This window comes from Gymnoscopelus braueri (genome assembly GCF_963280865.1).
Source record: "Gymnoscopelus braueri genome assembly, chromosome: 8".
Lineage (NCBI taxonomy): Eukaryota > Metazoa > Chordata > Actinopteri > Myctophiformes > Myctophidae > Gymnoscopelus > Gymnoscopelus braueri.
In genome coordinates this window covers 10,953,292-10,980,202 of record NC_137609.1, presented here as the reverse complement: position 1 = coordinate 10,980,202, position 26,911 = coordinate 10,953,292, and the positions used below count along the sequence as shown (strand labels likewise).

The 26,911-nt window shown below is 40.2% G+C and overlaps 3 protein-coding genes across 4 annotated transcripts; 2 read left to right on the top strand and 1 right to left on the bottom strand.

Moving 5' to 3' along the window:
* The first annotated feature begins 8,087 nt into the window (after window positions 1-8,087).
* Window positions 8,088-15,158, top strand: prdx5 (peroxiredoxin 5). Of its 2 annotated transcripts, none has more exons than XM_080435654.1 (6): window positions 8,088-8,203; window positions 11,992-12,126; window positions 13,017-13,148; window positions 14,268-14,306; window positions 14,401-14,465; window positions 14,777-15,158. In XM_080435654.1, the coding sequence occupies exons 1-6, from the start codon at window positions 8,192-8,194 to the stop codon at window positions 14,880-14,882; spliced, it is 489 nt and encodes a 162-aa protein (XP_080291780.1). In that variant the 5' UTR covers window positions 8,088-8,191; the 3' UTR covers window positions 14,883-15,158. The 2 variants fall into 2 exon arrangements, with proteins under 2 accessions (XP_080291780.1, XP_080291779.1); XM_080435653.1 differs by lacking the exon at window positions 8,088-8,203 and adding an exon at window positions 10,514-10,787.
* Window positions 15,159-17,574: 2,416 nt separating this feature from the next.
* banf1 (barrier to autointegration nuclear assembly factor 1) lies at window positions 17,575-20,919 on the top strand. Its single transcript, XM_080435865.1, has 3 exons — window positions 17,575-17,703; window positions 19,347-19,491; window positions 20,182-20,919. The coding sequence occupies exons 2-3, from the start codon at window positions 19,366-19,368 to the stop codon at window positions 20,326-20,328; spliced, it is 273 nt and encodes a 90-aa protein (XP_080291991.1). The 5' UTR covers window positions 17,575-17,703; window positions 19,347-19,365; the 3' UTR covers window positions 20,329-20,919.
* Window positions 20,920-22,314: 1,395 nt separating this feature from the next.
* gng3 (guanine nucleotide binding protein (G protein), gamma 3) lies at window positions 22,315-24,779 on the bottom strand (the record flags this gene model as incomplete). The annotated part of the gene is made up of 2 exons (XM_080435656.1): window positions 22,315-22,443; window positions 24,681-24,779. 2 exons carry the CDS (start codon window positions 24,777-24,779, stop codon window positions 22,315-22,317), a joined length of 228 nt encoding a protein of 75 aa, XP_080291782.1.
* Between the last annotated feature and the right edge of the window lie 2,132 nt (window positions 24,780-26,911).

Genomic DNA, 26,911 nt, shown 5'->3' with positions numbered 1-26,911 from the left:
GGTGTTCAAATGTTATGATGTGACTAGCAATTGATTGATTAGAAGCAGCACTCTTAAAAGAAAACATTTGAACATTGAACATTTTGCAAGTTGAATTGGCAAAATTACCCATCAATGTTGTGACCATGTGAAATTACAGTATGGAAACATTTAATCAGAAAAGGGGTATATTTATAACGAAGACGATAACGCCAGCAGGTGGGACAGAAAGTCCCACATTTAAATATGTAGCTTAAGATAAGTTCATTTCTCTTTAAAAAAGCTTTTTTTCCACATATTTTCCTACATGTATGTTCGATTTTGAGCAAAATTATATTGAATCTTCGTTTGGGACACTCAATAGGCTTGAAAATGAAACGGTCCATTGGCAATCTTAACATTTGTGTTTAAAAACAATTTGTGTATTTAAAAAAAAATACTGTCCTCTTAGGGATCCATTTACTGTATGTGGCTTTATACATAGTTCCTGTGACACGATAACACTACAGAGGGATTGTTTCAAGAAGCAATTTTGTATTGGCCAGGTAGCCTAGCTATTAAACAAAGAAAATGTATATGTATTTTTTTGTTGTTGATAATTTGTCACATTAAACTTGGATGTTGGTTCTTCATAGTTTAAGCTGCACCAACATCTCTCGTTATGAATACCTGAGAGGTTATTTTAGAATGGCCATTTTAATTGTTGCTATGGAATACTGCCACTTAAAGGTGGCACTGACCGAAGTGTAAGCCAACATTTCATATGATTTCAAATATGTAGTGCACACCCCACAAGCATTGGAAGCCTTGTAGGCCATTCATTGCATCAGAAGTTGAACCATCAGCTTGTTAGCTAAGCTCATTGACTGGGTTTCTCTAATATACTATAGAGTCTATAGTATATTAACAATCTTCAAGTAGTCAGTTGGCTGGCTAATGAACAGTACTTGATAGCTACAGTAGCTAGCTAGCTAGCCCTCTGGAAAAGTGATGACATTTTCAAAGCCTTCAGTTAATGCTAACTTTGATTCACCTTTGTTCTTGACATGTTCTGTCTTGCTTTCTCTGATAATGTTCCTTTCCTCCTGAAATTGTAAAGCAACACGCTCATAGGGTTCGGACTATAATCTTCCTATTTTGTGAATTATATATATTTATATATTTTCGTTTGTATTCTGATTTGTTTACTGTATTTCTCCATTAACATTTAGAATTCTGAAAGAAAGGTTCATGAATATAAATATCTGGGTCCAGTTGAAGAGTTGTTGATGTTTGTTTCCACATGACCTTCAGTGACTTTACAAATATTAATTTTTCATAAACCACTTTGGTCATTGGTACGGTGGGGGTGGGGGTGAATCAATTTGCAGTGTCACTCTTTTAAATAATACTCATTTGTCTATTAGATATGTGCGCATTAAATATAAATGAGCAATACAGTTAATTACCAAAACTCTCCCACATTTCCTTGTATAGACACGGTGTAAATTTAACATTGCCAGTTACAATGAAGAATAGCTGTACTAAATGTTATATTATTTAGTTAAAGTTAAAAATCAATGTTTGTATTTTGAAAGACTATTTAAATGATTAAATTCTATTTTTTACTCAATTTATTGTTGTTTGTTGACACTTGCTTTATTTTTTTGTGTGTGACAATGGCTGTGAATGTCTGTATAGGCTACTTTTGTTTTCATTTAGAAAAACAGTTTGTCGATGTCCATGTCTAAACATGTCCATATTAAAAAAATCACTGTGAAGAAAGGTGAAACCCCATACTTCCTGAACCATCAGGCAGTGTGTTATTGTAGGTGCTTTGTGTTTAATAAAAGGACACACCAACACCACAAATTATTGGTCTGATTATGTCTTCTTAGAGGTGGGACAGGGGCTCCAGTGGGCAACTAAGTATTGGTTTACTTTAAATCTTTAAAGTTAGAACAAAAAAAAGCCAATAGTCGCACTGATTGCTATTTTGCATTTACATGCACAATGCTACTTTGTGGGAAACGTCACATATTATGATAGGTAGGTTGAGAAATATAAAACATTGATGAATTGATTTGTAAGTGGGAGTGAGTGATTAATTGAGTAATAATACACTTTGGCAGGTGGTATGGGATTTTACTGCCGAAGATGCCACCCTCTCTAATGGCCAGAATACGCCAGTGTATTGTAAAGGCCCACTTACGTACTCCCATTCAGAACGGATGCGTAAGTGCCATACGTTCCTGACGCACACGTATTTGCTTACATATTTAGGTCTGCAGGCTACTTTATGTCTATAGGTTCAACTATTTAAATCACTAGAGGGCCACCCTGGGCAAGACCTGGGATGTAGGTTGTCTAGGAAGTTGACAACCGGAAATGGTTGAATTTGGCGGAAGTACCGCCCAAGGAAATGACGTTGATGCTTTACAAATCTGTTAACATTCTCCGTGAATGAAACGAGTGTTGTGATTGGTCAAAAAATATCGTTTCCGGGGGAAACGGAAATCCTGTCCACTCAGGACTTCCTAGACACTCGGTGCTTTAGGTCGTGACCAGGCTCTTCTTTTCGCAGATGAGTGAGGCTGGGACCGAGGTTACTAGAGGGCAGGGTGATTCAACCAGCTCTCGGCTGGTTGAATCAGAGGCTCTGTGCCACAGGTCGTGATTTCCCAAAACTGAAAAAAATCCAGACAGCAATACCCAGGGGTCTGGTGGCAGTTGGAGTCTGGTTGGCAGTCTGGATTTACAAAAAATTGTATTCCTCAACCCTGGAGGTCCTCAGGCCTCGCCATTCAGCTTTGCCAGTGATGTGCCATTGCCACTGGAGGCGCCAAGGTTCCTCGTAGCTACCATTCCCCGCTGCTCGGCCTCACCAGCAGCGCGCCACCTACAGGAGGTGGCAAGTTGATGGAGATGGGCCTTTTGGAATCAATCCGTCTCACTTCAATGGCTGGTCCTACAGGGAAACAGCTGCTCACCTTGCATTGTCATTGACCAGAACGGGTGCTACAGGCATCATTGACAAGCATCAGACCAGAGCAGCGGATGAGCTAGAGTATGAAGCCTTGCCCCGCCTCTGATACCGCCACCAACGGTACAGGGCCCATTGGAGGAGACCCACAACGCTGCGTGGAAGGTTTATCAGCGGAGCAAGAAATGCATCTCATACAGAGCCACGCAGCCAGGTTACGAAACCTCCTGAACAGTCCCTCAACATCTTCGCACTCCAAGAGGACTTTATTCAGAATTAGCTGGTCCAACATGAGACACCAGAGAGGGTCACCCCATCCGTCTTCGCCCATGCCAATTGCCAATGGCAAAAGGGTCAGCCGTGGAGCAGAAAGTGCGAAGATGGCAGCAGCAGGGATAATCAAACCGTCCAACAGGCCCTGGCTGGGCTACCCTGTGATCCTGGTGCACAAAAGGGATGACAACTGGAGGTTCTGCGAGGATATCTGGCAGCTAAACACAGTAACCAACAAAGACTCTTACCCAATTCCCCTCCACACGGACGTTCCTCCCTCCCCGGGGAACACCAGAGCTTCCAGAAGGAGGCGTTTGCCTTGACACGTCTGGACTTGTGAGGCGCACTGTTGCTTCGATCGGCACCAAACTTGGCACGAACACTGTTCTGGGGTCTTGACATGAGAATAGTCACACCAGACGCCACATTGTACAACCCAGCTTAGTGTGTCAGGGGCTCCCAGGGGCCATGTTGTACAACCCAGCTTATTGCTGCCAGGGGCCCCTTAGGGCCACACGTTGTACAACCCAGCTTACTGCTGCTATAGGGGCCAAATTGTACAACCCAGCTTACTGTTACCAGGGACCCCCAGAGGCCACACGTTGTCAAAGCGCACTGTTGCTCCGATCCACACCAAACCTAGCACATACACTGTTCAGGGCTCTGGCACGAGAATAGTCACAATAAATAAATTACTAAATTGCACACATATGGAGTGCTACAGCAGTGTTTAACACTTCAAATGGCCATAGCTCGGAAACAAAAACGGATGTTTCTCTTGTGTTGTCAACTCAGTGTTGATGCAACGAAGTTTCCTGCACACTGAAAGGCTGAGTTTCCTCCTGGGTTACTGACGTTTAAAGAAAGGAATGTCTGTTTTTAGCAGTGAGTGAGCAGTGCAGTGAGCTTGATATTTTGTATATTCAAAGTGAGGGATCATCACATGTTGTAACAGAGGGCAACCAGTAGATGGTGGCGTTCGTTAAGATTTTGAAGTAAAGGGTCTGCCTGACTGAACCTTATTTATTACTTATACCTGAACTTTATTATTATTTACAGTAGCTCTTCTAGCCCCCAATAACTCACATCTGGCCATCAAAGACGTACGGGACCTTTTTTATTGTGTAAAAAAGACATATTTAGCCATCTGCCAGAATGCCCCCGCCCACTGTAAAAATTGCTAAAACTATAGAAAGCACTAAATGAAAAAAATGTAACACTCATATTTTATTTACTTTAATTACAAGCTAAAACTTAAATCTTGGTTGTAAAAAAATTGTACAATGGTTTGGACATTCCTTAAAGATCATGACCAATGTCTCTGCTTTAAACCTTCAGACCAGGTATTTACTATTTATTTAGGCTATGTGGTCTGCAGTCATTCAATATTTTGTACAGTACAGTATATACAGCAACATGGCAGGCCATCTAGAGGGCCCCTATCTTATAGGTGGGCCCAGGGACAGAAGACCCCGGCCCTTGCGGTCCACCAGGGCTTTCCTAACTTTCCTGTTCATGGCTGAACTGTTTGAAGTGGACAGGCCACTCCTGTTTATCTTCTATGCCCAAAAGAAACCCAAATGTGTTGAGTCTACAGAATTGTACACAGTACAATCCTCAGTGTTCATTTAAGTTAACTCAGTTAACTCATTTTTAACTCTGAGAGTCGAGTCAAATGCTGGTCCATGGCATGCTGTTAACTAGAAAAGTGCACCGCTCTGAGCGCAGATCTCTGCCATTCTGGGTTGCCAGGGCTGTGACAGTTGCTGTGGGTGGAAATAGAGTTTGTACAACAGATGGTGCAACTGTTTGTGGCGCCCCCTATTTTGTGCCAGTAAGAAGCATCCGAATATTTCTGCTTACTTGGGCCTATGTTTTGGTTTAAGTCGCAAACTGGTAGAAATCCCAGCATGTATTATAAGCTGTGTCACTCATACATTGATTTGATAGTGCCCGTTACTGAACCCAGAAACTGCACATTCAAAGGCACACACTCTACAAACTGAGCTATACATATGCAGGCACAATTCATCCTCTGTTCGCCAAGGCCAAAAATGAGGATGTATGTCGAGAAGAAGGTGCATTCACCTAAAGTTGATTTTGGAATACATCCAATTCAAACATGAATCACTAGAGCAAATCTCTGCCAGGCATGCACGTCATGCTCATACATGACTCTGGCACTTTTGCTCATTTTACTGTGGAGAGATTGTATATTCCTCATTATACTCATTGCAGATTGACTGTCCATATTCATGACGTCACTGTACATGAATATCTGACCATTGATAGATTGTATATTCCTCATTACCCCCTGCAGATTGACTGTACTTATTTACCCACACTGCTGGGGATATGTTGTTCACTTTAACTATAATTATATTTATACCTGCCAATAGCTTAAACACCATGCAAATCAGCCATGTGCAGAGGGCCAGGCAAGACCCTAAATCTGCTTTGGTTTTTGGTATGTTAATGTAATTCCTGTACGTTACTAGCCATTTACTCCCTCTTATTATTTATCAGGTTTTATCTTGCATCTTAGATGTATCGCTTTACCCTATCTGTATCTGTCCTGGGTTTTATACTGCGGTGCTGATATGACAACTGAATTTCCTTCTTTCCTTCCGATCAATAACTGTCTATCTGTCTATGAAAAGGCATGGCGCAATCGGGTGAAGGGCTATGATAAAGGATGCTGATTTTTAATTCCTTTGTGTCAGTTATGTTTGTACAGGGGCTGACCGGAAACACGTCTCAACCCTGACAGTGGCCTACACATCTATCCAAAATGTGGTTGCATCTGGGGCACTCTGTTAACTCAATTTAATTGTACAACATTATACGACTACTGCAAACATTCACAAAATGACATTAAGATATAATTTACTTATAGCAAATGCACATCAACCAACGGATCAGTCCAGTGTTTCCTTTGGTTTACGGCTTGTTTATTTTTATTTTATTTTTTGGGGGGGTGGTGTGGTGGTGGTTGGGCCGTACAGGATGCGTACAGGCCGCAGGGGAGGGTTTGAAGACGATATTGTTTTTGCCAGGGAAGATTCAAATGGATTCCAGACAAGCTGGATGTGGCTAATCGCTTAAACATCTTCTTTACAACCATAACCACAACATTGGTTAATAAACTGCCGTCTCACTCTGCTATATGGTGCAAAGCACATCCAAGCATTCTACAAAAATCTAGGTGTACGCAAAGATGATTTTAAACTCACCATGGCGACAACTGATGAAGTGTTAAAGTGCCCTGCAACAAAACAAGTCTCAGAGACTCAGCCGCCTCCATTGCTCCAATCATTGCCCACATAATAAATCTCTCCATCAAACAGGGACGCATCCCCCATGATTTCAAACTAGCGAGAGTAACCCCTCTGTACAAAAAAGGAAGTAAATTAGACCCCGGCAACTACCGCCCTATTTCTATTCTTAGTTCTATCTCGAAAGTTATAGAAAAAGTTTATGAACAGGTTGAAAAGTATCTTCCTGAAAAAAACCTAATTCAGAACATTTCATTCCACTGACACATGCCTGCTCTATTTGAACGACCACATCAAACATGATGTTTTGTACAGGATCTCCACACTGGTCAGTAGGAATACATTGAGGATTGTAGCTGGCACACTCATCCAATGTCACTATGACTATGCATGCACCTCATGGTACCACAAGCACCGCAAGGCACCAGACATCCCAAAACAAAATGGTCAGGCTACTACTTGGCCTCACACCTACAACTCATCTAACCCCTTCTCATTTTGCTATAGGATGGGATGGCTCAGGGTAGAGGACAGAGTACAGCAACTTGCAATGAGCCTGGTCTACAAGATCCACTACACCTCAAACACAAAGACACCCATGTACCTGTCAAACTACTTAGTTTGACAGGTACATGATGTCCACAAACGCAACACCAGAGGGAGCTCCACAAATCACGTTCAACACATATTTGGCTCAAGCTAGGGGTTAAATGTGTTACTGCTATGCCACCAAAATGTGGAATGCTTTACCAACAGTCATAAAAAAGTGTGAATCCTACTCTCCTTCAAAACCGCACTTACAGGTGGCTGCAATTCGGAACTAGCCCCTGTAAAGATTCAAGCCTATCACCACCAGAAATGCCCCCCCCAGAACTGTTTACTGTACATATTTTTCTTTATGATTACAACTCGTTTAAATGATGTTTTTGCATAGTATTGTATATTTGTCTGTCACAAAATGTTTCTATGGATTGAATACACAGGACCCCAATGGAAACGAGCCATAGTGCTTTCTTGGGTTCAATCCTTTTAGCATTGTATTTGTATTAAACTGTACTTTCTTTGCTTTTTTTTGGGGCAAACTGTTAATAAAGTATTCAATAAATCAATCAATCAAATTCCCAAATTAAACTGAATAAAACACATGGCTGGTAATTCCAGTGGTTAAAAAACGCTACCAGCTGAGCTACCAAGGCACAAGTCATCCTCTGTTCGCTGAACTCAACAACCAAAAATGCAGAGAAGATGAATTCCCTTAAAGTTGATTTTGTGAGACATCCAATTTAAACAAGAATTTGTTTGTGTAGTGCATTGATAACAATGTAATGTTTTGGTGTTGTGCGTGTGTATGAAAAGGCACGCAGTAAAGTAACACGTGCCATTGATTTGAGGGTTCTCAGTTACCCTGCATGTCATTTCTTTCCTTAGCAATATTATGAAAAACTGAAAATGTTAAATGAATGTTTGCAGTAGTCGAATAATGTATATTATTATTATTGAGTGCCCCAGATGCAACCAAATTTGATCTGCAAGGTAAAACACATGTCCCTTCCTGGCTCAGCACCAAGATTGTATTCCCGCCCCTTCCCCCGCAGCCCATCCAACCCAACCCAACCCAACCCACAGACATGCTGCTGCTGTGTATCATTCTCAGACATTACAGAACACAGTTGTGATCAGTCTGATACTACCGGTTGCAAACATGCCTATAAAGGTAAGTAGCCTACTTCATTGCATTGTTTTTTCAGTAATATAGGCTTCAATAGTTTAGAAATCTTTCATCTGAAACCTTTAAATTGTTCATTAAAACTAAAAAGATGATGGTAGACTTTGTGTTCTCATTCATTAAACAATGTGAAATGCTCAAATAGTAGGCTAATGTACCACAAATAAATCTTAAATTTGTCATCCTTAGAGTAGACCTAGCACTATAGTAGCACTATTTAGTGGGTGTATAGTCCTGTATAGTCTTGTATAGGCTATATAGTCAGGTATGGCTAAAATGTCATTTAGATAGCATGTTATGTAGACAGATGCCAGGTCATTGTTGACCTGGCATAGTGTGTATAGTTTCAATGTAAAGATTATAGATTTTTTTCTTTTCTGATATTCTACTGTTAGACTGATGATAGGTTATTGGTTCACTTATAATCCTAGATTACTATTTCTATTCATTTGATGTATTACCTTGTTTTGTACTTTCTTACTGTAAATCGCTCTGGATTATGCTAAATGCCTAAATTATAAATTGTAATACTAAAGGTGGTGTAAGAGATATGTTTTGGTTGGATTGATTGATTGGTTTTGAAAGAAGCCAGCCATTTTTTAAGGAATGGCGTCAGGGCATTCCACATTTTGGTGGCAGAGTATAGAATGAGAATTTTCCCATGTTTGTTCTATATTTGGGTGGTACCAGATCATTGTTGCTCCCTCTAGTATTGTGGCTGTGGTGGGTGTCCGTGTCACTCACTGGAGAAGTAGTTAGTCAGGTATGAGGGTATTGAGGGCATTGAGGGCAAAGCCCCGGCTTTGACAAACCAATCCCATTTTTAATTGCTTGACCCTGTCTTCTACACTGAGCCATCCCAGACTAGCAAAATGTGTTGGAATTAGGTGGGTCATGGGCTTAAGGCCGAGAAGTAGTCGAATCAGTTTGTTTGGGAGGTCTGAAGCATAGTTTTTAATTACATTGAGATGTTGGAGAACCAAGAGGTGCAAGCATAGTCAAAGTGGCATTGGATGAGGGCTCCAGCTAGAGTCTTGAGAGCACTTGTTGACAAAAGAGGAAATTCTGCCCCAAAGATTTTGGCATTTTTGATCACTTTTGATGATGTGATTTCCCCAGTTTGTTGTCAAGAATACAGCAAAAACAGGTAACCTCTTTGCTTGAGATTACTATATTGCCAACTCTGACCTGGCTTGAAATCATTTGCATTTACATTACAAAAGGGAATGTTTGGACCCAAAAAGAATGGATTCTGTTTTACCAAGGTGTAATGATAGTTTGTTATCGGAACTGAGAGCTTCCTCAATTTGTATTTTGTCCTTGTCTGAGACCAGGAGTGCTGAGTCATCAGCAAATATTATTCTATATTCTGATAGTAATCATTGCAATTGAGTGTTCAATAACTGTCTCTCCAGATTTTTCATTAATAGAAAATAAATGTTTCGGTGATGGTGGGTTGCCAATTCCATCCAATTAAGAGAAAGTACCCATTTATCAACTTCAATTTTTATAGTGCACCAGTTCCAAATTTCTCTGCTCACTTATTTGTGTTATCACTCACTTGTTTATCTTGTATCCTGTTCTCTCTCCTGATTGGATACAATTTGGTATCCTGGCCTGAAAATGAATTTTCTGTTTACTAAAGTGCTGGAGAGACCTGTTACTTGACCAAACATTAGGATAGGAATGATTGCTATCCGAATATAGCGAGCATCTAACACCAGTGGTGGAAAGTAACTAAGTACATGTACTCAAGTACTGTACTTGAGTACAGTTTTGAGGTATTTATACTTTACTGGAGCATTTCCAATTTTCTGTCCTACTTTTACTTTTACTCCACTACATCTCAGAGGCAAATATATTTTACTCTACTACAATTATTTGAAAACTTTAGTTACTTTGTAGATTTTGATTTTGATTATTATTACAAAACATACAGACAGTAACCACTTCAGCCATTTGGAAATCTACAAGCTCAGTTGCGATGCAAGGCATTGTGAACTTGTAGTTGCTTGCTATTTCCCAAAATAAATTGTGAAAACTTGTGAAATGGGACATTCTGCATAATGAGTACTTTTACTTTTGGTACTTGAAGTACATTTTGATGCCAATACTTTTGTACTTTTACTCAAGTAATTTCTACTTCTCGAGCATTTCTACATTGCAGTATTGATACTTTTACTTAAGTATAAAAAATGTGAGTACTTTTCCACCACTGCCCAGTCCAGCCAGGGTTTCAAAGGTGTGTAAGGTAATACTGCAGTAGAGGACACTGTCACCGACGCAGTAGGCCTACCGTAGAGTTATAAATAAGCTGCAGTACATAGTCAGGAAGTTCAATCCAAACCGGATGCGAAGCTTAAATTGAGCAAAGTTGTGCTGAGTTGTGTTGGTCGCGGTCAACTTGTATAGAGAACTATCTATCCAGTCATTGACAGCCTGCAGGGGGCTTGTTATTATTCAACAACCCACAGTCATGCTGTGTGTCTCAGCCATTACCAAACACACTCGTGTCTTAACCACCAGACTCAGACTGTTACACACGACCGCTGTTGCAAACATGCCTATTAAGGTAAGAAGCTTCATTCATTGCACCATTTCAGTTTAAAAACGGTTTAATCTGGAGAAAAAAAACATCCGCGATTATGTCCCTATATAGCCTAAATAAAAGGTTATATTTTCGGTTATTTAGCTGCAATCTAGTTGCATGATGAAATAAGGCGACGCCGTTGCGTGAAATGCGTATGTAAGCTACATGAACGTTACCGTTGTCTTTCATTCAGCTTAGATATAGAGCTGAATGAAAGAGGATTAGATATAGTCCTATATTCATGCATTCAGCTGAACCGTTACACGTTTTGCACATTTAGCTCTAACCAATGCAATGCTTTAACCTAAATGGATTTATAACCTAATAATAATGACTAGCACCAAATAATTGTTGCAACATTGGTCTATTGTAACTTAACAACTTAACCTAATAATACGTGTACAACAACAACGCCACAACACAAACTGCGCAATAGTCTGTTCTGTAGCGTAGCTTCTAAATAAATGGTATAAGACGACCTTACACGGAGTTTTGTTATTATAGGCTCTATATAGGCTACTATTTGCCTCGTCGGTTGGTAGGCTACATAATGCATATTGTTCAAGTAAGGCCATTTGCGTCCCGTGCGTTTTTCACGAGTCAGTTATTGTTAAACAAGGTGTCATTGACACAAAGCTCGGGTCAGACACTGTCCCACAGCTTCATGTCAGGAGAGCATAGAGCAGGAGAGAAGCGCACAGCCATTTTGGACCAGCAGGAAAGCAATGCGTCTCTCGCTGCTTGCACGACTGATGGTTTGAAGCGCCACCTTGTGGCCAAAAACCGGACTGAACTGAGTAGATTTTAGGCCAGTGATTCTCAACATTTTACATTTCAAAGAGCCCCAGTTTGACATACATAATTTAGACCATCCACACATGCATATTGATGTCTTTGGGACCTCTGTCTTAGCTGGGGACCCCTTGGAACCTCACGTTTTACCAGCTTGAGTTCTATTAGTATTCCAAAAGATGAAAAGATGTGCCTGTATGTATCGTTCTGTGGCTGTGGCAGCCCACTTTTAATAGCACTTATTTCTGTATTGAGTGGGACCGTTGGCAATATGACAGGGAGACTAGCAGCAGGTGCACATGTTGTTCAAGAAAAGAGGGCTTTACCCTTTCTCTGGGCACTAGCATTTTCTAATATTGTTTTGTATTGTTCTCTTTCCAATCCCACATTAAAGGTTGGTGAAAGTCTGCCAGCAGTGGCTGTCCAGGAGGGAGAGCCAGGCAATACGGTTTCAATGGATCAGCTCTTCAAGGGGAAAAAAGGCATTCTCTTTGCTGTGCCTGGAGCCTTTACTCCCGGTTGCTCCAAGGTAGGCCCACGCTGCAAAACCCAACTCCAAGAGTGTACAAATGGATCCTCTCAGTTACATCAATACTCACGATTCTTCTGTGCACCCTCACTTGATTAATTCTTCTGCTAACAAAAAATTTGCACAATTGTTTAACTACGTGAGCCCTAGCGTCCCTATTCTTGGCATGGTGAGATTTGCAGATCTACACGCTCACAACACGCTGTGTTGCAATGCGTTGTGAGCATGTAGTTTGGTTGTTTTCAGCAAAGAGATTTGGTGTAGACTCTGTAGAGTCCGGGGTCGGTCAACAAAATAAATAGCGTTTAAGTGGTTAAGTCAGGTTTATTTGTATAACCCTTAATCACAGTTCGAGGCACAATAGTCCTCTGGGCGTGCTGGGCTGCAGATGACTTGGACTCTGACCTCCCTGATTATTAGAAAAAGGAACGTGTTATGGACAGCCTTATGATAACCTTGTGTTAAAATGACTGGCATCATTATATACTTGATTTGTCAGTTGCATTTCATTTATTGATATGAGAAGGAATGTACCGTATCATTTCATAGTACTGTATAGATATTAGATAGATAGAGCTTTATTGATCCCGAGGGAAATTCAGGTGTCACAGCGGCACTGCAGTAGGTAGCACTATACAGGTAGGGAGTAGGGAGATACAAAAGAATTAAGATAACAATAATTAAAAAATAACAACTTTGTTTTTGCTTCCTATGGTATGAGGAAAGGAAATGCATGAAAATGTAATTCCTGTAGACCTTTTATTTAGTTGCATGTATGTTACATTCAATGAAAGGAAGTGTTTGCCCTTCAGTCTACTTTTTTTTGTTTTGTTTAGAAGGTACCTCAGCTCAGAATGTACGACTACGTGTGATTCTCTTATTCTTCCCAGACACATCTGCCAGGCTTTGTGGAGAAGGCTGCAGAGCTGAAGAGTAAGGGGATGGATGTGATCGCCTGCATTGCTGTCAACGATGCATTTGTCATGGCTGCATGGGGAAAGGACCAGGGCGCAGATGGCAAGGTATGGAGCAGAGCTGCACCGGTCTCCAGTCCTTACCCACTTAAACCCTCTATTCTTAGTAAAAACAGACCTGAGTTACAACTGTACTTGGGTCGCATTTTTCCGTCCACACCAAATGTCTTTGCCAAAAATAGCTGATCTACCAGCTTGTTGATCTGCTATTTTTGGCGAATATTTCCCCCCCAGAATAGGCAAGTGGTTAGTATTGTGAGCTCAGCAAAATAAATCAGGCTTTAGATCATGTTATGTTCAAAATTAAGACTCAGCAACAAAAACCATAGAACTTTGCAACTGTTTTTTTTTCTCACTTTCACTTGGTTGCATACTGTAGCTCCATCTGCAATTTATATCGATAGGTTTATCATTGACCAGGGAGGAGTTGATAAATATTTCATCAGAATTTCTGAAACAGAGATTCCTGGGTGGTGCTGCTGTATCGCAAGTAACCTTGCTTAGCAGCTCAGCAGCTGGTGACTCAACAAAAAAAAACTGATCGTATCTTAATCAAATGATTCTAGCTCCTCAGAGAATTCCTATTGACCACCTTTAGCTAATCATTCAGAATAGTATTGGGAATCCTGGTCATTCAGCTGTTTGGATACAGACCTAATCACGGTGTTCTGGGTTCAAGTCTGGTTTATTGCCTGTCTTGAAGATCATGCCTTCACTCTGCATCATCTGTACTGTCATTCTTCACTGCTTTAATCAAATAAAGAGCAGACGGGCGCATAGGCACAGTATTTGTACCGTATAGCACATACGTTTCAAAATGTCAATTCAAAGTGCTTTACATAAAACAAAGCATTAAGACACAGGACATAAGAGAGTGGAAAAGAAACACATTATCAAAGGACATTTAAATATAATAATAATTTTAAAAAAAGAAGTTGGCTTTGATTTGAAAGAATTGAGAGTAGTAGCAGACCTGCAGTTTTCTGGGAGATTGTACCAGATATGTGGTACATAAAAACAGAACATTGCTTCTCCACATTTTGTTCTGATTATGGGTTCAGATGGCAAATCTGTCCGAGATGACCTGATAAGTCATGATGGATCACAAGATCAGATGTATTTTGGCCTGTACAAATATTGTACTAAAATTGGTGCATCCTTTTGCAGGTTCGAATGCTGGCTGATGCTACAGGAGCGTTCACTCAGGTAAACCAGCACCCGCTGATATGTGTAGGTTCCATATAATATTCTATGGTTGTGCGTGTGTATCCATGCCTCTACCTCTTTCTCTGCTTCACAGGCGGTAGACCTGCTACTGGACAATGAGAAGATTATTGCGGCACTTGGAAACAAGCGATCGAAGAGGTTTGTGCGCTATTTGTTTTCGTAGAATCAGAGGCAGATGTGCACAGATTTATCTTTTGTGGGGCTTGACTCTTCGAGTGTTCTCCTTGAATACAGAATACTAGTGCAAATGTTAATGATGTCACCAATTAGTGCCTTTGTGATAAGGACTTGGGATAATTTTGTTATGCATTAACTGAATATTTTATATGAAGAACTGCTTTCTTTCAAAAACTGCTAAAACTGCTAAATGAGTAAACATTAATTTTCTGTCTTGCAGCAAATAAAGGTATTGCTACGGTACAAACCAAATCCTATTTCCTATATTTCAGATATTCCATGTTGGTGGAGGATGGCGTTGTGAAGCAAATCAACGTGGAGCCTGATGGTACTGGCCTGAGCTGTAGCTTGGCTCCCAGCATTCTCTCTAGTCTGTAGGATAAATTTAGTCCCCTGAAACTGAAACTGCAGCAAAACCCTCAGTTACTGCTACACTTGCACTAAATACCATTCCTCTTTAATTTCCACCAACAGAAGCTTCATTGTTTCCCCAGAGATACTGTAGATGCAAATGTCAAATGGATGCTAAATGTCAGAACACTGAAAATAATATTTAACGCGCACAGTTCTGAGTGGAAAGGCACTGACGTCATTGCTCATTCTCCTCTTTGTATTGTCAGGTGTAAGCAAATAAAAGTTCGCTTTGAGCAATAACAGCTTGTCTTTACTGTATTATATATATATATACACATTCTTGTTTATTGTTAATCAACAACACAGGGAGATATATGTGGAATGTCATTTAGTTCATATTTGTTTGTGTTGAGCTGAGGGAGCTTATATATTCCACCGTTATTGTCTCAGAATGCCAAAAAAGACAGTGTAGAGCAGGGCAGGAATTTCAGGGAGGCCACGAAGGCCATGGCCGTCGTTGCCCCAGTTTGGCCTTGTGCTCCTCAAAAACAATGTCATGCCCTGAGGCCACAGTGGCCTTAAAGCCCGAGCTGACTGCACCATTTTCTCCTCTGTCTCTTTCTTGTCAATATGTAGACGTCTCTCTTTCCACTGTCTTTTGCTGAGATTCTGAATTCTTAACTCCCCTGAGTCCCCATCTTTAAACCAATCCAGTGACTTTGATTGGTGCAGGGCTGAGCATGGATCAGATTGTAAATACCATAATTAATTTATTTCACTGCAGATAGTCTACATATTACATTTAAAATCATCCTTAACCCTTAAATCCAATTAATTATTTCAATGGACTAAAATCTTGTTTTATTTGGTGGCCTCCCTGGCCTGGCATTTGGCCTTTGTGCCCTCAAAAAATGGACGACACCAAAGGCCAAGTGGCCTTGCCCCTAAAATGACGAAATTCCAGGCCCGGTGTAGAGACTACGCTCCCTTTTGTCTTGTTTTTAAATTAAACATCAGTAGTGATAGAATAACCTTGAGTTGCCATTACCTGACAGGTCACAGTCATTCTGATTAGCAGTCCTCAAGTGATTTCTCAGGAACGTGCCATCGTCCAGGGCTCAATATATGAAATGACAGAACTAGGTTCATGTTGGTGGAAATGGGGTATTCGATTGTTGATATTGTTTGTTCGTGACCCAGTCAAAACATGACCCAGCCTACTTCAGAGCTGACTGGTTGAGAAATACTGTATTAGGTAATATGAAAAAGAAGGTAGAAAAAGCATAGATAAGGAGGTTGAGAGTCAATAGTTGGGAAAGTTTGTAATTCGTTTTGTACTGCTTATGTCAAAGTCCATTATAGGTGAATCCATTATTAATAGGATTTTCTTTTGCAGCTCCATGAATTTTTATTTTATTTTTTATTTTGCAATTGCAACCACCAATGGTCAGTGATATGCAACTGCATAGATTATTCGTAAAGTTAATATGCATAGTTATGGGAGGTAAACTTTTGCCTACAGGGTTTAAAAATAAAACAACAACCTCCTATCCAACTTTAACAGGCAAGGGTAAGGGTTGTTACAGGCCCTGCCATTCAGAGAACCATGTGTTCCAAAGTGTCACTGTGTGTGGGCGATGGTAGCTACCAGTGGTGGAAAAAGTACTCAAATAAAAGTATTGGTATCAAAATGTACTTAAAGTACCAAAAGTAAAAGCACAAAAATGTTTGAAAATAGATCTACAAGCTCGCGACACGTTGAGAGCTTGTAGATCGGCTATTTTCAAATAGGCCTAGCCTTTGTATAATATAGGGCTAAAGTGGTTAATATGTTTTATAATGTAATAATGTATATCTGCAAAGTAACTAGTAACTAAAGTTTTCAAATAATTGTAGTGGAGTAAAAGTACAATATTTGCCTCTGAGATGTAAAAGTATAGACAATTGGAAATACTCCAGTAAAGTAAAAGTACCTCAAAATTGTACTTAAGTACAGTACTTGAGTAAATGTACTTAGTTACTTTACACCACTGGTAGCTACCATATTACATTATATGACGGAGACCACCTGTTGTTGGTCAAGCTTCTTCACAAGTGATGTCACCCATATGAAGTCCCTGCTGCAACGCCAGCACTGCCAAACAACAAAACATTTTTAATCTGTTCAGTTATGTTCTTATGCGACAGTTGCAACGCCCTCGTAAACCTGTAACTCCAGTTAGTCTAGAACAGTGGTTCCCTAACGTTTTAGCTCAAGACCCAAAAGAGAAATGAGATGTTTGCCTGGGACCCAAACTAGTGAAAATAGCAGATATACAAGCTCACAACGCTTGTAGATCTACTATTTTCACTACTTCTTAAACTTTCTTTTCATCTAATGGAAATTATGGGATTTTTCATTTTATTTATGAAGTATTTGAGAGAAATGTTGGAATTGTTTTTAATTGATGAAAAGTTGTGATTTGTTTTTGTTTAAATATTTTTGAAATAATGTGTGTGTATATATATATATATATATATATATATATATATATATAATTTTGTTTTATTTTTTAAATGGGATATTTACTCGCGACCCACAAATGGGTCCCGACCCACTGTGTGGGAAACAGTGGAGAATGTGTCTGCTTCCTGTTCTACGGTAAATGCCTACAAATCGAAATCGGGGCAGACTACAAACATGGACGCTCATGACGCGGCCGCATTGCATTGTGGTCGCGGATGTGTCTGGCTGGAAGGTCTGGAATGACCAGTTTTTGTTTAAATAAAACCGAAGGCAGCAGGAGAACAACTCGCTAGTAGAAGCACTACCATTTAAGGCTTTAAGACCAGGCACCACACTAAGGTGAGTGAACACACAGTTAGTACGGCCCTTCACTGTTCAAATAAAGCACGTTGTATGAAGGAGTCATTATGACTCTGTTTTCTATAACACAGTCGTTGAAGCTCGAGGTAAACTTCACGAGAAGTTAGCTGAACGTTGAAGGCTGCGACTAGAAAACATAAAGCCTGCAAGCTAAGCTAGTATTACCCAATGGTGGAAAAAGTACTCAATTTTTTTACTTAAGTAAAAGTATCAATACCACAATGTAGAAGTACTGTTACAAGTAAAAGTCCGGGTATTCAAAATGTACTTGAGTAAAAGTACAAACGTATTTGGCATCAAAATGTACTTAAAGTACTAAAAGTGAAAGTACTAACATGTTTGAAAATGGAAAATAATAATTATATAAAAATTGTAATTAAGTACATTACTTGAGTACATATATTCAGTTACTTTACACCTCTGTTATGTGCTGTTACACATGTACTGTTACACAGTGAGTAACGAGTAATGACTGACTGCAATGCTACTAGTCAGTCACTGTATCTTGTAAATGATAGCCCGCTTGTTTTAAGCTAACGTAGCTAACATTAGCAGTAGCACTGGTGGAATGAATGGCTCGCGCGGTTTTTAGGCTTTGTCGCACGAGTCTTTCGCTCAACTAAAAATACGTATTTTCAAATGATAAGAGTCGCGTCGACACTGAAGTATTGTTATTATTATTATTTGACTTATAAGGTGTAATTTTCATATTAATTGTGTGCACCGGACCGCCAAGATGCGCGTGACGTAATATGCGTCATTTCCGGCTTCTTTGGTATTTTGGTGCGACGTCGCTCTCTGGCGGACTGAAAGTAAATGTTCTGTCAGTGGTGTTACAAGTAAAAGGCCTGTGTCCAAAATGTTACTTGAGTAAAAGTACAAAAGTATTGGCATCAAAATATACTTAAAGTACCAAAAGTAAAAGTACTAACATGTTTGAAAATAGAAAATAAAAATTATACAAAAAATGTACAGTAGAAGAAGTACAGTACTTGAGGCAGGTCTCAAACATAAGCAAAGCAATGCATTGGTTCTCAAACTTTTTAATTTCAAGGACCCCCATGGCTCTGAGAGTGAACAAATGAAATGAAGTTAGAAATTGGTTCCATTTGTAAATCACGTTTGAAAACTCACTTGAACTCCTTGGCCTTATGATTCAGACTGAGGTTGCTATTTCCACTAGGCAATGTGTCTATAACTATATGTTGCACCCTATATGTGTTTTCCCCCCTGTTAATTGTGTATTGTTTTGCTCTTAGTATTTTAGTATATTTTTTGTTACTTAGTGTACAGCACTTTGGTTCAATGCTGTTGTTTTTAAATGTGCTCTATAAATAAAGTGGATTGGATTGAGTCTCAGAGTTGAAGACCTGTAAAGGATCCTGTTTCGAACCCCCTCAAGGAACCATAATGTTCCCTGGACCTCACTTTGAGAACCACTAACATAGTGCATTGATTGAAAAACAATGGATAATTGTACACACTATAAAACAAAAAAAGTGAAATAACAATTCATACTAACAGACATGTCATGCTGCGTCAACAACTGACAAGCTACTGTTATTAGTTGACAAATCCCTTGGTCGGTAAAGGTAAATGGTGATAATTCGTTCATGTTACAGATAGAAGGAACTGCCAGCCATGTCGTCAACATCCCAGAAACACAAGGATTTCGTGGCGGAGCCCATGGGGGAGAAACCCGTCTTCGCTCTAGCAGGCATTGGAGAAGCACTGGGGAAAAGACTAGAAGAGAAGGGCTTTGACAAGGTAATGTCTTATTTGAAGTTTGGTTGCTTTTTCTTTTTTTGTATGCGTATGCAAAATGTGTAAATATCGTATTGGATCTTTGCAACGACGACAACATATTGTACCTTTTTGTTCCTTAGCTTAGGGGGTTCCCAAACCTTTTAGTTCGGGACCCAAAAGATAAATTTGGCGTATCCCAGAGACCCAAACTAGTGAAAATAGTTGATCTACAACTACAAGCTCACAACGTGTCCCAACGTGTCACACCGCTGCGCATTGTGAGCTTGTAGATCTGCTATTTTCACTTATTTATTGTTTTGTAATGAAATTATTTTGAAAATGGTTGAATTTGTATTTGATTTATGAAAAATTTTTGGAAAATGCTTGAAAATGTTTTGAAATGATAATGATTAAAAACATACTACTACTACTCTGAGGAAGATGTACCGGTAGTAACATAAAAAAAACGCCAGTCTTTTTGTCCTGTACTCGGCACCTTTATAGTAAAAAGGCTTATTGTGCGAGCTGCTCTAGTCTCTTCTTCCACGTTTTAAAAAATGTTTGAAAATTGAACATTGTTCAACAGATGAATTTATCAGAATAGAAACGATTCTGACGATTTAGCAAAATATAATTATCTCAAATAATTGCGATGTTATTGCGTTGTGACAGGCCTAGAGTAAAATGTGTTCTGAATATCTCCATCCACAGGCTTATGTTGTCCTTGGGCAGTTCCTGGTGTTGAAGAAAGATGAGGAGCTCTTTCGAGACTGGCTGAAGGACACCTGTGGGGCAAACTCCAAACAACAGGGAGACTGCTACGGTTGTCTTCGGGAATGGTGTGACTCCTTCCTGTGAAGCATATATTCTGCTGTTCTGCTGTTATTTGTTTTGTACTTTCGAAGCCCCAAATGTACATTTTTACCTCATTACCACATAGAATCACGATTCTTGACTCAACTCCTGTCTCATGAACACAAAAAACAAAAGACAAAAAAACGTTTATTAATAAAAAATGTGTTTTAAAAGCTGCTGCTGTTCACTAATGTTTTCTTGTTGTGCAAATCATCACCCTTTTTAGTTAGTACTTTTGATAGATTCAGTGGTTGTTCTTTTGAATGTTCAGATGTCCAAGTCTATGATCTATATAGCAAGCTTACGCTGGCCTTGTCCCCAAAGCCACGGCCCTTCTACAATGATAAACTCGGTCCCCTATGTGACCCGATACTCACTGTAGAGATGAGTTTTCTTCTTGTAGCAAAGTAACACTATTTTATGGTTTTATGTTTTAATGCTGGTACCAAATGTCACTGTTAAAGCAACAAAAGCAATGTATTCTGTAGGCTGAAACACTGGTTAGTTAGACTGTGAAAGCACTCTGATTTGTATATTTTGGGGGTTCATTCAAATGTGTTTTGTTTTGTAATTAAAACAAAATTAAGTTGGTAATGGTAGCTTTTTATTTCAGTGTTTGATATTCCATTGTTACCCTTCTAGCCAAAGCTATGTTCAATACATTGAAAATGGAGTGGACAACTTTTGAAACTCTTGAGCACCTTACAGGATCTGATATTGTTAAAATGACGGTGTACACTTTTGTTAAGTACAACATTATAAGAACCGTTTATTCTCTCCAAAAATAAATAGAAAACGGACTGTCGTAATGACAGCGGATATTGTTCAGGTGGCCTAGGTGGTGATTAGAGTTCAGGCTATACTAATTTATACTTTGTCGTAAGACCGTGTCACTCAGCAGCAGCTGTTTGATGGAGTATACAGGTACATTAGCCTTTGCATTTCCAGTGGAATGTTTTGGGTGTGTGTGCTTGTTGTAATATAAAATATTTAATTTACCGTATGTTCAGATTTGCTGCCTACCAGTACCACTTACACGGATACACTTAAATACATGGTCACACAACTGCAATATTTGCAGCTTAATTTATGCTCCAATGCATGACGGTGTCGCTGGCTGTAAAGAACATATCTTCAAGAAGATTAGTTGTTTTCGACAAGCCATACAATTGTGCGATAGAGTATAAAGGAGGCAATATACATGGTTGCAATGTCAATATAAAGCTTGAATGAATAATGATGCCCCTGTCATAATCTAGTTATTGTCCTCAAGTAACTACCAAAATAAAACACCAGAGCAAATACATGTTTACAAGTGAATGAAATGCGTGTGCCATGGTGAGGTTTAGTTTCACTCCTAAACATAACCCGCAACGAAACAATTTGTCAAATGGATGACATTTCTGGTGTTGAATCTCCTTTTTGATGTGTCCTATAGTACTCGTAGGCCAGTGGTTCTCAAAGTGGGGTCCTGGGACTCTCAGGGTTCCTTGATGGGGTTCTAAATGGACCCCAACAAGTCTGTAACGGGTCCATTTGGTTAAGGAGGGTCCTTGAAATGTAAAAGTTTGAGAACCACTGTTGTAGGCTATACTTAGGCTCACTGACTGATGCTGATTATGTGACTTGTGGACCAACAGCGTTATACTGTAAGACATTTCATTCCACTTTATTATGAGTTGTAGGCTAACTGGTTTCAGTCCAGTCATGGCTTGGGCCTGTATTATTCATAGGTGAGTTTGGTGTACAATACCCCAATTTTATTTGTATTTTTCAGTCCCCTTGTAACAACAAGACAGATACTGTATAGCAGGTTCAAAAGTTTGCTCAACACATTTTTGTAGTCACAGGTGTACTGTACATCGGAAAGGTTTCCCAAAAACTATTATACATTGATGCTCTTATTAAGATTTGATGTACAGGTACGCACTGTACATATACATGTACATACTGTACAGCTCCTACTTGTATAACAATCCCTGATGTGTCTCAAAGCAGAGCGCAGAAGAACTTCTTCTCCCTGAAGGGGTTCTCTGAAGTGGGCACGGGGGTGATGAGTGGGTCGTCGCACATGTGCGCGTCACAGTACGCCATCAGGTCAGCTGCGGCCTTGGATACCTTCAAGATATTGAGATTATGAAGCGATAATCAGATAAAACAACAACCAACGTAATTGGTTTATATTAAATGTGGTAAAATTTTTAAGGTTTAGAACATGCTTAACCCATTAAGACCTCGAACGCATCTGTGTCATTTTTTGATTTCTTTGGCTATTCAAAAATAGCAGATATACAAGCTCATCTACAAGCTCGTAGCGCGGCACTCGGTGCCGCGCTACGAGCTTGTAGATCTGCTATTCTTGAAAATTCTTGAACATTTTGCAAATATTTGAATATATATATATTTAAAGCAAACATTTGTAACTCAAATATTTGCTTCTGGGAGGTCCCTGGAACAAAAAAACAAGATGGGGGGTACGCGGCCAAATTACATATCATTTTGGGGGTCCTTGAAAAAGTTTGAGAACCACTGATATAGCAACATAGTTTTTTTCAAAGAACTGTTAGGATTTAGAAGACATTTTGTAGAATCGGTGCAGGTCTTAATGGGTTAAAGGGACACTATCAAGATTTTCAACACCATACGTCTTTGTTGTGTAATTTACCATACTCTGAAAAACCATTGACGTTGTGCTGAAACCTAAAGGTTTACTGAAGTAAATTATTTGAATTGGAAAACTATGACCCCATGACCTTGTCATTTGCTGTTTATGACAAGAGAACATGAAACAGATCATTGTAATTGTGGCCATAAACCATTATGGGCAGTCAGTTTCTAGAGTGGCCATCTAATAACCTGTATGGTGAGCCAGGCTGATGGCTTGCCCACAAAATGCATAATGGAAATTGTAGGAATTCAGAGAAAGGCCAAAACAGGCAGACAGGGAAAATGTCTGTCAATGTGGATCATTGGATTGCAAATACTGTTGTTTCTACAGACTATGGTAACCATTAGCAAATAAATGAAATGCAAATAAAAATGTGCTGGTGTCCCTTTAATACGCAATAAGGAATCATAAAAAGGTAAAAGGTATCAGACATGTTGACAGGTGTACATATCAAGATTTGAGCTGGACATAAACTCAAGCCAATAAGTGAACTGATCCATTATATTCCCTTATTGACTTGCAGTATAATACATATATATATATATATAAATTAATCATTTGAAACAATTACTGAATTGCACTCAAAAGTATCTTTAAAAAACATAATTAAATAAGTGGCAACAAAAACAAAAACAAACGAACATTTGAATTTAAATACATTCCAGAACTAACGGGTGTGTACGTTCATTGGCCTCACTGACACAACCCCTTGGAGTATGAATTAAAATCTAATATAGTCCTGGAGTAGCTCTCAGTTTCCTTTATGAAATCAAGTTGATTCTAGCCATATCCATAATTAATATCCATGAATCCATGTGGATCAAAGACCAAGTGAAGCTTCTCCAACAGTATACCAATTGAATTGAATTTTGCCAAAAGTTCAGGGACCATGAATATGAAATGTACACATTTTCCTCTCTACAGACCAGTGATTCTCACCCCATAGTCTCTGAAACTCAAGAGTACAGCTATTTCTCGATACTACCAGGTAGGTGATTGCATTCATGAATAGCAGCAGTGTTTTGCATCCCCAATGCTACCGATGAATCCAAGGTAAAGATCGCAATGTGTTAGATCAGCTATTTTCGCTATTCGTTGTACGATGGGCTTAAGTGATTCAAGGATTTGCCCCTTCAAATCTTTTTATTTTAAGTCCAAGCCAAATTTTTTGTTTTGCATATTTCGTTGCTGTAAAGGGTTACAATCAAGAGCCTCTTGATTGGATTTCATGGACCATGTTCTTGTTTTCATGAATGAAAACTGCTTTGTTTACATTTAGAACACAGGTTGAATAATGGCTTTTAAGTGAACTATTCATATACTGTAGAAACATTTATGCCTGATTGAATATTATGACTGAATGCATATATGGAGAGTGATGTTCAATCTGTATCTATTTTAATGTCCTGAACTGTCCAGCTACACTTAATATGAAATTGTGTTGTACAGTATGTCAGCATGTACTGCACTAAATATGAAAATCAGAGTATTGGTGTATGTTAAAACTGTCACCAAGACAAATCCCTGTACATATTGTACTTCCTCAGTGTTAATGTACTGTGTCTATTTATAATGCAGAGAGTGTACAAATGTAATGCATTTGTGCACCCCCAGAGTTAAATTAATTGATCATTTTACAGTGTAATGCACTTGTATTGTATAAACTGAAGCACTGGATTTGCCTTACCTTTATCCTGCAAAAACTGGCCTCTATTTTCAGTTGCTCAACCAACTTCCTGGCCTGGCCGACACTCATGGTGCTATTCACTGGGGTGTCTCCTTTCATCCTAGCCGCATGGGTAAGGAAATATGAAAAATGACAAACACAACAGCGTTTAAAAAACGTCATGGATTAGCGGTGCTGGTGCACACTGTAAAATGTGTTCATTTAACTCTGTGAGTGTACAAATGGATAAATTAACAGTGAGGATTGTACTGTGTAGAACAGTGGTTCTCAGGCATTTTCATGTCAATGATCCCAGTCACCCCACACTGGATGCTTGCTTATGGTTGTCCATCGAATCCGATGATGACGTCCACTTCTATCGGTGAGTTCTTTGGTGGCTGTATAGCCCTATCCTGGACCTATTGCAGGTAGGACATGTATATGGTAGTGGCAACGGCAACCGTAGGTGTGTTCCTCCTTGAGTCTCCTCTCCTGTCTCCTGGCTGTCCTTTCCTCCTCCAGCATTTGGGTCCCATCCAGGCACAGCTGACACCAGGTGTTACGGTCAGCAGCAACATCCTCCAGGGCCTCAGGTCTGATTTTACATTTCCTTAACGCAGTCTTCAGCTGGTCTTTGTAGCGCTTCTTCTGCCCTCCAGCAGAGTGTTGACCATGGTGTAGCTGGCCATATAGCACTCTGCGAGACAGCCTTACTACATGGCCCAGCCATTGTAGCTGATGCTGAGTGATTGTAGCCTCAGTCAATACTACCGCAGTTGGTCCTTGAGAGTACTTCATAATGAGGCACACGATCGCGCCAGGTAATTCCCAGGATGCGCTGAAGGAAGCGTTTGTGGAACTGCTCTAGGGTCATGATGTGGTGGCTGTAAGTTACCCAGGCTTCGCAGCTGTAGAGGAGTGTAGTGATGCAGATGGCTTGGTAGACATAGACCTTTGTGCGGAGATGTAGATTCTTGTTTTGAAAGACCCGACTCCGGAGTCTCCCAAAAGCAGCTGATGCCTGCTTGATCCTGTTTTGGACCTCATTGTCAATGGTGTTGTCTTCAGAGAGAATGCTCCCCAGGTATCTGAAGGATGGTACAACAGACCCTTGTTCACCAGCAGCATGAAGGTAGGTGGTGTAGATGGGATGTTGGCACTCCACTGGCAAACAAACTACTTCCGTCTTGATGCTGTTGACGGTGTTAAAAAGTACTGGTGCTAGAACACACCCCTGCCTTACCCCTGTATGTCACCCTTGTTCTTGTAAATGGTGACAACATTGGCGTCTCTCCATTGTTGTGGGACGTTCTCATCAGCCCAGACCTTGGTGATGTACATGTGAAATGTTCTTGTACAGAGGTAGCCTCCTTGACTTTCAACAGCTCAGCAGGGATGTTGTCATTACCACTGGACGTATTGTTTTTGAGGGAGCGGATAGCTGATAGGACCTCCAGGAAAGTTGGGGGCTGTCTATATTGCGCATAGGAGCAAATGTAGGCAGGTCGTTGAGAATGGTGGGGTCTGCATCAGAGTCCTGATTAAGCAGGGTACCAAAGTGTTCAGCCCATCTCAGCAGAATGCTATGCTGGTCCTTCAGGACTGCCAGGCGTCTGCTGTTTTCAGGGGAGTTTATTGGGCAGTAGATCTTCTTGACAGCATTGTAAAAGTTGTGCGTGTCATTTTTGTCGCCAAAAGACTGGATTTGACTTGCCTTTTTTTCCCCCACCACTCATCCTGCATGACCCGAGTAGCCCTTTGTACTTCAGCCCATTGCTGCCTGGTGCTACTGGATGAGGGGTTCTTTAAGGTTGCACGATGTGCTCCGTGCATGTCCTTCAGCAAGCAATGGATGGTTTCCGAGTTGTCATCAAACCAGTCTTGGTGGTTCTTGCTCTTATAGCCGATTGTTTGGGCTGCTGCCTCATAGAGGGCCGAGCTGATAGAGTTCCACTTCTGGTCCATGGTGTTCTCAGATGAACTCATGGAAAAAACCCTAGTTTCTCGGCCATGGAGCGACAAACGCCATTCCTTGCATCAGGGTTTTCCAGGAGGGGGCAATCTAGTCGCCACCTTTTGGGTCCTCGCAGCCAGCCACAAGGGGGGCAGGGGGCGCACATGTGGACCGTGGCCATGTTCACATGGTGATCTGTCCAGCATTCTGCACCTCTCATGGCACGAGTGATGTGAACGTCTCTGATGTCACTACGCCTCACTATGATATAGTGTATCAGGTGTCAGTGTTTGGAACG